At 39.8% G+C, this 12,087-nt stretch overlaps 1 protein-coding gene across 1 annotated transcript in view; it reads left to right on the forward strand.

The window, feature by feature from the left end:
• Window positions 1-6,400: 6,400 nt before the first annotated feature.
• The window catches only part of alx4b (ALX homeobox 4b), a 28,017-nt gene continuing 22,330 nt past the window's right edge, over window positions 6,401-12,087 (forward strand). Inside the window, exon 1 of the mRNA XM_050073178.1 lies at window positions 6,401-7,069. Within this exon, the coding sequence (XP_049929135.1) occupies window positions 6,730-7,069 (340 nt within the window). The 5' untranslated portion in view covers window positions 6,401-6,729. The remainder of the gene's footprint in view (window positions 7,070-12,087) is intronic.

The raw sequence follows: 12,087 nt of genomic DNA on the forward strand, positions 1-12,087 counted from the left end.
ATCAGTACAACCACTGCCTCTTTTTTCTCTCCCCTCATCTCTGCCTAATTTGATCAGAGAATCTGCTGATGCAGTGTGTGCCTGGCTCATGTGAAACCAATTTAAAGCTACACATAAAAATCTGGTGTCTCTTTTACTCTCTCCCTCGCACACACACACATACACACATACAGAGGGTGTGGTGTGTGCCATTTGTCAGAGACGCAGAGACACTCTTGTAGTAATAATCAGCCTGTATAAATCTCAGCGGGGGAACACCAGCTGATGGTTTGTCCACAGGTGAGACAGAGATCTTCAGCTTTAACTGGACACCGCAGCAGTATAGAGCAATGTGGCAACGATCGTGAGTGTAGCCATGTTTACAAAAATGTATGTGGTTTGCAGGATTGTGTATTTATACCACATGCAGATAAATACTGTGGCAACATCACCGAGGCTCGTCGTCCGGTTGCCACGGCAACGGGTCAACAGTTTTGTGGATGGAACAAGTTGAGTCCGGAGATGTAACTTAATCTAGTTAACATGAGAACATTTGCTCTCTGTTTACGTGTAAAGTTACATAAATAAAAATCGCAACATGTCCAGTGCTTCACATTCACAATCAGTGACCCCAGTCACACCAGTGTGCGACATTCTTCAAGTGCAGCTATGACTCAAAGGATAGGTTCGCAATGTTTTAGTCTGAAGGCAACACTCATACTCCCATATGTAAATTGAAACAGTTCTTGATTGATTGCACTGGTTGTAAAGAGATTCTTGTGAAGACCACTCTATGTTACCATCTCTCCACTATGGCTCAGTAAGAAAACACTGCCCACAGAAACACAGAGAGAATTTTACATTAAAAAGAGTGAACAAAGTCTTCTGGCAAAAGAAACTTAAACGATGTTAAACTTTTGCTGCAGAGCAATTCAGCATCATCTGGCAAGAGGTTGTGTTGCAAAAGCACACATACACAGACTGTAAACAATATTCACTGGACAAGAGGTCATGGAAAACACAGAAAAACAGAGTCCACACACTAGACTATGCTCCCATGGACATATATTTAATTTAATTACCACCATGGTGATGTATCCAACATCACCCTCTTCATCAAACCAAATACAATGAGATGTTACCTGGTATTTGAAGGTGGGTCTCACACTCTGTCTGATGAAGCTTGAAACTTACTAATACTGTAATTAGCAGTGTTGGACAAGCTACTCGGAAAATGTAGTGAGCTGAGCTACCAGTTACTCTACGTCAAAATGAAGTTTCACTACATTGAAGCTACCTCCAAGCTAAGCTATCAGAAAATGGCAAAAGTACCTCGCTACTTGCAAAGCTAATTTTATTTTATTTTTTACTTTATATCAAATCAGCGTTATCTCGGTGATAAGAAAAAATATTAGCCAAACAAATAGGCAGACAAAGAAAAACTATAAAATGACAGACTTTAATTAAAACTTTCCACATTTTTTTAAGACTTGAACATGTCCTCCAATAACATGACATCATCAGTTGGCCTATTGCTCTCTGTCTTTCTCTGTCCTCTTCCTACTTACTTACCGGCTATATGGCTATGTCTGTAATTAAAAAACAGAATTTCAAATATATTTTTACTCAATAAAACCACAATAAATAAATAAAAGACAGTGATAAAACAATAGCATTAACAGACCTAAATTAAAACTTTTCTTTCCAGGGGACATTAGAACATAAGCATGTCTTGAAAATGACACGTGACAACAGTATGTCACTCTATCTGTTTCTTCTTATTCATATTCTCTGTGTCTAAGCACTTTTCTTGGGCCCTTGGTGTGTCTATTTTTCTGGTGTCCACCGCAAATCCACTAAATATAATAGTCTATGGGCAAGATACGTGAGAGACACATCAAGAACTGCAATGTAGCCAGTCAGAGGTAGAGTAGGGCGGGTCTTGCCAAGAAAAGCCAATAGCCAAAGCAGCAGGCAGAACAAACTTAAGGATTAGTACGTGATGTCATGCGCAAGTGCTTCCTCTTGCACATTACATCACATTACTTGTCCTCAGTCCTTACTTTATCCAGACCTGTGCAGAAAAAAAGTCAGCTGGATTTCAGAGCTTTTCCTGAGAAAAGGAGCTTGTAGCTTTAATGGATGCTACCGTACTACTCCGTCAATTAATAAACTTTGCTATTGAAAAGCTATTTGACTTAGAAGTAGTGACATTATCACCACGCTGCTGAGAAACACAGTTGAATTCGTAACGTTGCTACTTGTAGTGACGCTACTGCCCAACACTGATAATTAGAGATGAAATGAAACATGTGTTCATGGTAGCATGGTTTAGTGTACAGACTCTGTTTTCCTGTTTTGTGTTGGCCAATCAAATTCATCAAGTGCACATTCCTGGTGGATTATTTTGTGACTGTGACAGCTGTCCAGAGTTGTAAATCCTGTCTTGCAGTATTGTAAATCACTGTGTACTTTTTCAGCATCTCACAGCCTTCAAACTTCATAGATGTGTGACTAAAACTGGCCTTCCTGGATCATATTTCTTTGGCTCACTGTCACTTGAAACAACACGCCCCCTCCACTGCAGCATTGTTTAAACACAGAGCTGTTTTCTGTCTCAGTGCCAGTTAAAATCGCAGTAGGAAGCATTGAGTTAGACCGACTGTACTCAAAAAGTGTTTCAATGCACACATGAGCATGTGAGTGTTGTTTTAAGATGGACTTGAAAAAAAGGTTGAGCTATCCTTTAAATGAACGTAACCTGCAGCCACAGGAGACGCAGACAATACAGGGAAAGGACACAGGCGGGATTACTGCAGCCATGCACAGAGGACACATGGAAACGTCCCCCAAAATAGACTTTGGGACAAATGACAGAGTGAGATCTGATCTGCAGTTGTGATGCTTCAGGCCTCAGCTGGTTTATGAATTCCCAGCATTCCTCTAATTATTTAAAACTCCCATCTATGAGTGAAACTGGGCATAAGAGGAAACAAGTCCAACTCCAGTTTCAATTAACTGCTCTCAGTGCTGTGAAGTGTTCCTGCTGAATGACATGTGAACAGCTTATTTAAATCTGACACAGATGACTACAGACTTTTATCGTCATCGCTCCAGAAACTTTCCATACATGTGCTGTTTTCACAAAAAATGCTATTTCAACATATGTGAACATTAGAAAATGTTCCCATAAGAGCAACAACAACATATAGGCTACATGTTTCCCATCTCCCGCCTGGCCTTTCCCACAGCCAAGCATGAACATAGCATTGCTGAGACATAAAGTCTAACCTGGAGCACTCTCTCCAGCCCATTACCCGCACCGCCACGCCTCTCATACAAGTAACTGATAGCCAGAAGAGTTTCAGGGACCCTGCTGCTGATACACATGGAGGCCTGTGCCAACATAAACCCCGGAGGCTGCGAGCTGCTGCATCAGTGGAAAGCCCGTCCCCTCTGCAGTGAGTACCTGGACATGGTGCCTGCTGGAAGTGAAACAGACAAGTCGCCCTTTAGTGGAAACCTTTTAGAGAGAATGTCATGCATGAGTGATGCATATCTGTGACAGCTGAGACTTTAGCCTGTAGCAGTGGAGTGGTTTATATTAAGGGAGGCCTGCACATATATGCTGCACTCAGAGCAGACATCTGTCAGTCTTGATTGTTTTGCTGTGTGACAAACTTCCACTTGTAATTTCTAGTTTCTTTATTGAGGCAATATTATCTTAAAATGTTTGTCTCTGCTTCTCCTGCAGGAAAGTTTACTCTCAGGAGGAAACAAAATGGAAGGAGAAGAAAATCACTCCAATATAGTTCAATTTTATTTCTTAAATTTAAAGCCAAATGTTGTCATGTGCAAATGTGTATGTACATGCATGTGTGTGCACTTTACTACTCTGTGCAGGCAAGCAAATAGAGTGCAAAAAATCCAATAATTTCTAGACCACATTTAATTAGATTATGACGGCTGTTTTTTATTTTGATGCTGAAAAAATCTGAATAAATCCAACAACATTAAGAGAGATTATCTACAAGTCAAATGAAACTCCAATTTGTTGTTTTAGCAAACAAATAAAAATGTTTCAATAAATAAAAACAGTGTAAATGTGCAAATAAGCTTCTGCTTCTTTGTGACCAAGGGTCCAAACACTTGTATCCATCAATGAATTTAAGGGCATCATAAAGAAGGTGGTGACAGAGACATGTGCTTGTTTTTCTCGAGAGGCCACTGTGTTTGAATAGTTGTTGTTTTATAGTGGATAGGCTGTATTTGTTGCATTTTGAATGTGTTTTGATTGGCTGCTACCTCCGCCAGGTCTCTCTTGTAAGAGAGATTTTGAATCTCAGTGGGACTTCCTGGTTAAATAAAGGTTAAATAAATAAATAAAATTAGGGGACAGATATAAAATGGGGGGTTTTATGGGTCCTCCATCTGAAAATTCTGAGCATCAAACACTTCATTTCTGCATTTTGGTGACTTTTTCATGCACTGATTTGTGGCTTTTTCTGCATCAGTGTATGGAGTAAATATCTTTTTATTTTATTTTTTGAAAATACAGTTGTAAAAGTCCTCTTCTACTTTCATGTTTTTATTGAGGGGGGGAAAACGCACATGCTCAAAATATTGAGGGAGACGTGTCCCCTGCCTCCCCCTGAAACTATAGATGAATGTTTAAGGTTGATCAAGCAGTCAAAAGCTGAACTTATCTTCAGAAACATAAATGCATAAAATTCAATAGAAGTAAACTGCAGCACAGAGCGCGAAAAGAAAATAATAAAATGAAAAGTTCATCTCATGTAAAGCCGCATCATTAAAAAATAAATAAAAATAACAATAAAACGAATACCTAAAGGACGGAACAAAAGTTGGGGCTGCAGCCAAAGTTAAACTCATTATGTTATATTGGATATACCTTTGAACAGGAGACATTTCCTAATAAACCATATAGACACAAGTCTCGTTAACGAATACCTGCACAGCGAGAGAGGTGCCGATGAGCCTGCACGTGCACTGGGCCCAAACCAGTAAATTTGTTTTATTTATTCATTTAATTTATTTACAACTGAGCAATTATTTTTTTCCCCAAATGTAAAAACGTGACCTCCTGACAGCGAGGAACTTAATAGATGTTAAAAGATTATTGCAGATGGGAAAGAGAAAAAATGCATCTGGAAAATGTTTATTTTATTTATTTATTTATTAAGAAATTTAATCCTCCTTCTCCAGCAGATTTGACCGACATGATGTTGCGCAACAGCGACAGGACACGAGTTATGTTTGGAGTCATAATTAATAAGTTAATTATGTCGGAAAGAAAGTAAGAAAGAAAGAAAGAAAGAAAGAAAGAAAAAGTGTTAACTTTTGGCAGCCGCAGTTCACTGTTAAGAAACATTTCGTTTAATCTCTTTAAAATATAATTCCCTCATGTCAATTAACATAATAATAATATTTATAATTTTATTTTTGCTCCTTAACCTACGACTTATTTTACACCTTACTTAAAGCTGCGTTGTAAATTCATCAAAAACTTTCTGCTAATAACGCCAGATTTAATATGATTTATTCTCGCCATTTATTACCATCACCTAAATCTCGATAATGGCTCAAAGAGGAAAAAAATAAGGACTTGATTTGAGATAATTTATCTAATTTAACGACCGGCGGACATAAAGGCCTCTTGTTTCCTTAAAATACCCTTTAATTCAGATTTTTATAGCCAAGAAAGGGCAAATTTCTGGCGCGGTGGCGTTTTACCAAATTGTAAATGCGCACAAAGTCCAGCGTTTCAATGAGCATCACAGGGCTTAATGGTTTATAATTAATTTAATATTAAGAAGTAGCCAATTCTCAAATGGCACGGCTGAAGGTCGTTTGCGATAATGGGCTGTAATTCTCATCCTTATAAGTGGATATATCCGCAGTGACAGGCTGACTTCTCACATAACCTCCTGTCCAAAGCGTAAATGTTGCTCGGTGTAAAACAAAGAAAATATTTGTATAATATTTAAGCTTAACATCGATTTACTTTACGCACTGTTATTGGTGCAAATTCAAACTTGATCCTTTCATTTACACTTTATTTTAAGGTCCTCTTCTGCGTGCAGGAAGCAGAGAAAACACAGATTTGATTTTCCTTCAGTGACAAAGTGAGGCTCCTCTGACAGAGATGGAAACTGTTTTTTAAAAAGCTTTAAAGTTTGATGTGAGGAGAAGTCAGGGGTCAGGGCTCTCAGTCATGCAACAGCAGGAATTTAAGCAGCTATATTCATCTTCTAATTACATTAACGTCATGTGTTGTGTCTCCCGCGTGTTTACCAAAAAAGCTTTCCCCCTTCTGAGCTTGACCTCCCATTTCTACAGGCTGCATAATAGCGCATGCTGGAGCTCGGTGTGGGCCTACTTCAGATGTGTGTGTGGAGCCTGAAGGTCGGAGTGCTGGGAGTGTGTGTGTTAGTGTGTGTGTGTCAGATGCACTGTAGGCTACTGAGGCGGCATCAGCTTGAGCAAGGCATTTCTCTTTACCCCGACAAACCTTCAGGGGGCTTTTAGCATTTGTTCAGTCTGCAGTCTCTGGAAAACATCTGATTCATTTTTTAACCAGTCCCAGATGCGGCAGCGTGAGAGTGTGTGTGCATGAGCGCGTCAGTGTGAGTTTGTCAGTGCATGAGAATTTGGGGAGAATATCTGCTGTCTAGAGAAGGGGAGGGAAAGAAGAACCGTGTGGATTTTTTTTAATATAACTTTTTAGGTATGAACGCAGCGTGCGTCTCATACTGCGATATGACATCGATGGATTCATATTATAGCACTTCTACTGCGCAAGGTAGGGATCACCAGGCGAACCCGTTCAGGACTTTCCCGACCACTGAAGCCAAATACAGCCCCACGTTCATTCCGGGTAAAGGGCAGGCTTACGGAGAGAAGTCCCGGAGTCCTTTCCAGCCGGAGTGCCAGTCACTGGATGGCGCAGAGGAGGGCACCTTCAGCAAATACCAGCTCTTCATGCAGCGACCGACCTGCAAAACTCCGCCCGAAGGCGGCAAGCTGCACCCGGACAGCGGACACAACGGGACGCTCATTGCCTGCTATGGTGAGTGCGCACGAGAAAGACACAAACATGAGGCAACACATGAGTTGAACGGAGATGCATGAGAAAAGGGGACATTTGCAAACAACAACTGGAGTGTAGTGTGTAATACAGAATCTGAAAGTTATGTGAGAGCAAAGAGCAGAGAGGAGGAGAGGATAAACCCACTAGGGCTCCCATCACATATCCATGTTTTTTAACAGAGCAGAACTGTGTACATTACTTCAATAAATTCATATTTATTGTCACAATTAGTTTCTTATGAAACAGATGTGCGCAACTGTGAGCTGAGGAGAAAAAGTACTTTTTACGCGTCATTGGGAGCAAAATATCTGAGTTGCAGACACTAAAACCATTAAAACCATCACAAATTAAAATAAAATTTGCATGGAATAAGTAGCTACAAGAAGAATTGAGCCGAATCACTGATTGACAAAAAGCAACCATGAATAAATTAGAAATATATTCCAGAGAAAATAAGATTAACTGCTGTCAGCTTGCAAGTTATAATTGCAGCGTTGCATAAGGCCTATTGCAAATTATTTTCTTCATATGTGTGCTCAGACTGAGAGGTAAGGAGGTTATTTAAAACTTTTTTTTAATTTAATTGAATGAATGTTTGCACTTTAGTGTGTGTCGACCTCATGACGCTTCACTATAATTTCATGCTGAAGATGATCTCTCACTGATCTCACTGCCTACAGCTACAACCTGTTGCTGTCTACAGACAGTTAAACTCTCATCACTGACAAATACAGTAATTAATTATTTAAAAATTCAAATATGAGCTACAAGGCACCATGGCACGCGCGCACACACACATGGGGAATCCACGCGCCTGTGTGTAAAAAAGGAATAAATATTTAAATTGGATTATTTTCCTCTAATCCATTATGCTTATTCAAATTTCTATTTTAAGCACATGATTATTTTATGATAATTAAAATAACTGGTGATAACATGGCGCAGCTATTCCACAGCTATGGGAATACACATTTATTTAATGGAGTGGCTCCAGTTATAGGCCAGGATTTCTCAATTTGTCGACCACAACACAACAGTCTAAGACAAATTTAAACATTTAGAAACAGCTTGGACGTCATGACAAACAGCATTCATTTAAAAGCTTCACAACTTTACAGTGTGCCGACAGTTCGTTGCACCACAAATGCACCGTTTAAAGAAAACAATTCATTTTACTGTCCCTTTTATGGGACGTGGGGGCTTAGAATAAAAAGAGAAAAGCTTCTTATTGCGCAGACGAAATTGACTCAGGTCCACAAGAGAGGGCCGAGACTCTTAAAAAAATCCATTACAAGTAAAAATGACTCCGCATAATATATTCATATAGAATATATTACAGTCTACCTTTTAAAAACTACATCAAAAATATAAGTTTAATAAGATATCGGCGTATAGACTCATCGGCGCCTATATCTGCAGGTCCAGATGTTTATCATGATGCGGATGTTGCAAAATAAAACATCTGTTATGATCGTGGCTGAAATTTGATGTTGTTCGAAACTTACGCAGCAACCCAACCTTTAAATGGACTTTTTAATCGGCGATTCGTGGTGGAAAATAGATTCAGTCGCTGAATTAAAGCAGGTCAGAAAATACAAATATATTTAAATACACTCAATAATTGTCAGTTTAAGGATTACGTGTGAGACATAAAGCTGAGCTGCCCTGACTCAGCTCAGAGGGACCAACTAGGCCTCAGCATGAGTATTTTCTGTGCAGTAGCCAGTACCACACTTTGCCAAGATACATCCACGAAGTGCAATGTAATCTGTTTTCCTGAGAAACAACTGGAGTCACTCTTCACTTTAAACTCAAGTGTCACTTTTTTTTTCTTCTCCTGGAGTTTGAGAGCAATGCCTCCACACAGACTGCAGTACCCCTGCACTGCAGTGAATTGATTTGGCAAGTGCACTGACAGAACCATTTAAGCACCATCATTAAATGCAACATGCCTCCCTCGAGGAGAGCTCTGCAATGTTATCATTGAAAAATGTTGCAGCCAGATGAAGGCATCATGGCTCTGGGGAGGATGCTTTGGGGCCTTGCCAAAGCCTCAGGCGTCAACAGGCTTGTGCTGTTATGTGTGGTCCTCAATGGGAGATATATTGCTCAATGCTGACGCTTTAACTCCATCATGGTGACAAAAGTCATCTCATACCCCGAAGGGAGTTTTCTGTGTGGCAACTTCAGCTACAACTGTGATACTGTTTAAACGGCAACATTTTGGATATGTGTCATTCTGACTGTGTACACCCAAATACACCATAAAAAAGGAGATGCTAAAATATCTAATATATTAATATCAACACACGAGGATAAGAGAAGCAAAGGTTAAGTGTGGATTTGTTGTTATTTTTTCCTGTTAAATATGATGGGAAAATATTTTTGGCGTATGCTGCATGCTCATTTTTACCCTTTTTATTCAGGACATTTTTTTTTCTTTTGCAAATTATTTCTTTTAAATCAATTTAAACCAGTGCCACTAAGTATGATCCAGCTGTAGTGAAGCAAAACACAAATTTAAGAGCTTATTCTAAAATTCATATTCTTGCAATTTTTTGCTGTTTAAAATAGTGTTTTGCAAGTTTCATGTTGTGTAGCATGGATTAAAATCATAAATCATTTAAAAGATGTTAATTAAAAATACAATATTGCCTTAGGAAGAGTGACTGAACCTATTTCTGCACAGTAGTGGCTCAGGTTGGCGGGTCTGCTTCCTTGAGTGCATGTTAATCAGCGAGACTGTCCCACAGCGAGAGCAGGGATGGAGCCGTCTACCTGCTCACACGGCGATGAATGAAATAAAACCCCTGGAGCTGATCGAGTGCTGAGGAATGCAGGTCAGCGCTGCAGGAGAGGTCCGCATTAATCTGAGGCAGATGTGCATTACTGAGCTCCTATAGTTATTATTCATACTCCCCAAACATCACATCTCCGAAGCTTCAGAGAGTCCCAGAGAGTGACAAAGTGGGACTGGTTTACATAACCCCGTCTCAACAATACCTTGTACAAATAAGCAACGAGTCAGAAATGGACATCGAGATTGGGTAATGATTTGAGGGGCTCGGGAGAAATGAGAGGGTTTCTGGGAAAGCCGCACACGTGTGGGGATGAATGTTTACATGCACGTACTTTGCTGAACTCTTTGGCTTTGAGATGCATTGTGTATATGAATATTCTTCCTGTCTTTATGAATTTGAGAGAACATAAATGGAGGCTAAATCTGAAAAGTAGAAATTGTGTTTACAGGCCTGTAGTTGATACTGAGGTTGAGCTCTGCATTGCTGATGTACAACGTAGTGTTTGTGGGGACACTGCAGGGCTGAATGTGCCTCATCCTCTTTGTCTTCTCACAAAATAACAGTTTAAATTAAACATTTATAAAACACAGCTTCGTCAATCTTTGTTCTCTCAAACAATCCCTCCTCCCTTCAGCGGGACATTGAAGCATCCTGTGATATGTAAAACATTTTTCTCTGTGTATGAAAACCAAAACAAGACCCCCAAAAAAAGTCCTGGCAGTGTTTTAAAAGCCTCCTGTCAAAATATAGTACTCTAAGTACATGTTAAAAGGCTCGGGGAAGTGATGTCACAGGATATGCATGTGCTGATGACTAACACATTGTGTCGATGTTCACAATAAGCCTGAATGACACCTGTGATCGTGCCGGCGTGTGTCTGTGAACCAGAATAAATTAGAATATGTAATGAGAATACTTGAAAGGATGAATTCTTGGCTTGTTAAAATGTAATGACTTGTATGAGCGTGTGACTCGGGAGGTGAAGCAGCAGCCATTTAACGAAAAGACATCAGCTCAGGGGACAGAGCGTCTCATGAGATGTTTGGGTGAATCCCCTCTTGTCACTGCTCAGAAATATGTTTTCCTCATGCTGTTGTGCAGCTAACACAGCATGATTTGGCCCTTTGCTTTGAGCCACCTCTCTTCTCTTGCAGGGGAAGGTAACTCCCCACTGCCTACCTGAGCACCGCATGCAGGCCAGATTAAAGAGATGCTTTGGAAACTTTAACCAGCTGGTGCACATTTTGATCTGTGCCTTTCGTGTTGAGGCTGGCGCTGTGTCTTTCCTTTGACTTCCTTTATTCTTATCAATGGACTACATCTAACCTCTGGAGGAGCGCTTGAATAATGCAACATTCGGCCGAACGTTATTATAATATACGGTCATAAAAGGGGTATAAGCTTTTTGCCTGACATGTCACAAAATGTGAACTCAAGAGGGCCAACTGTGACAGGCTAATGATAGAAACTACTGGGCAGTGCGAAAGTATGATGATCACTTTTGGGTCCGTGATTAACAATAATTCTTTTTCTCTTTCTCTGCTTGCTTTCAGCAGAAAGACGCAGCTCATTTTGCTTGTTTGATATATTTTTCTAATAAAACTCAGAGGTGGAAAGTTACCCAAATCATTGAGTGACACCGCCTGCAGCACATACTTTCTTTATGCATCTCTGTGATTGCAAAGAGGCAAAATTACTTCATAAAAATGTGATTCCAACATGATCCAGACAGTATAAATGTGGTCATGGATTGAATTCAGGGCTACTGGAAATCAGGGAGCGGCTAACAGATGATTAATTACATAATCTATAGTCACATTTGATTTGAATTCCTTATCAGTTTAATTCCTTGTCCTCTTTTTATGTCATGTTTAGACTTAAATTACTTGTAATTTTCTTCATCTTGATCTTGATTACAGACAGTTCATATACTACAATATGAGAATGAACATGTACTTTTAATTTAAGCACATGCATTTAACTGCAAATACTTAAAAACTCAGTTATAAGAATGTGTCCTACAGGTTTTTTTTCCTTTAAAGGGGCAGTGTGTAGGATTTGGTGGCATCTAACGGTGTGGATTGCAGATTGAAGCCAGTTCAAACTCCCAGTGTTCATTGTTCAGGAGGTTTTTACCAGGAGCCGAATTATCCGCAGAGGTCTCTTCCTCTCCAGAACAAACAGACCAGGTGATAA

The sequence above is a fragment of the Epinephelus moara genome, chromosome 20 (genome assembly GCF_006386435.1).
Source record: "Epinephelus moara isolate mb chromosome 20, YSFRI_EMoa_1.0, whole genome shotgun sequence".
Lineage (NCBI taxonomy): Eukaryota > Metazoa > Chordata > Actinopteri > Perciformes > Serranidae > Epinephelus > Epinephelus moara.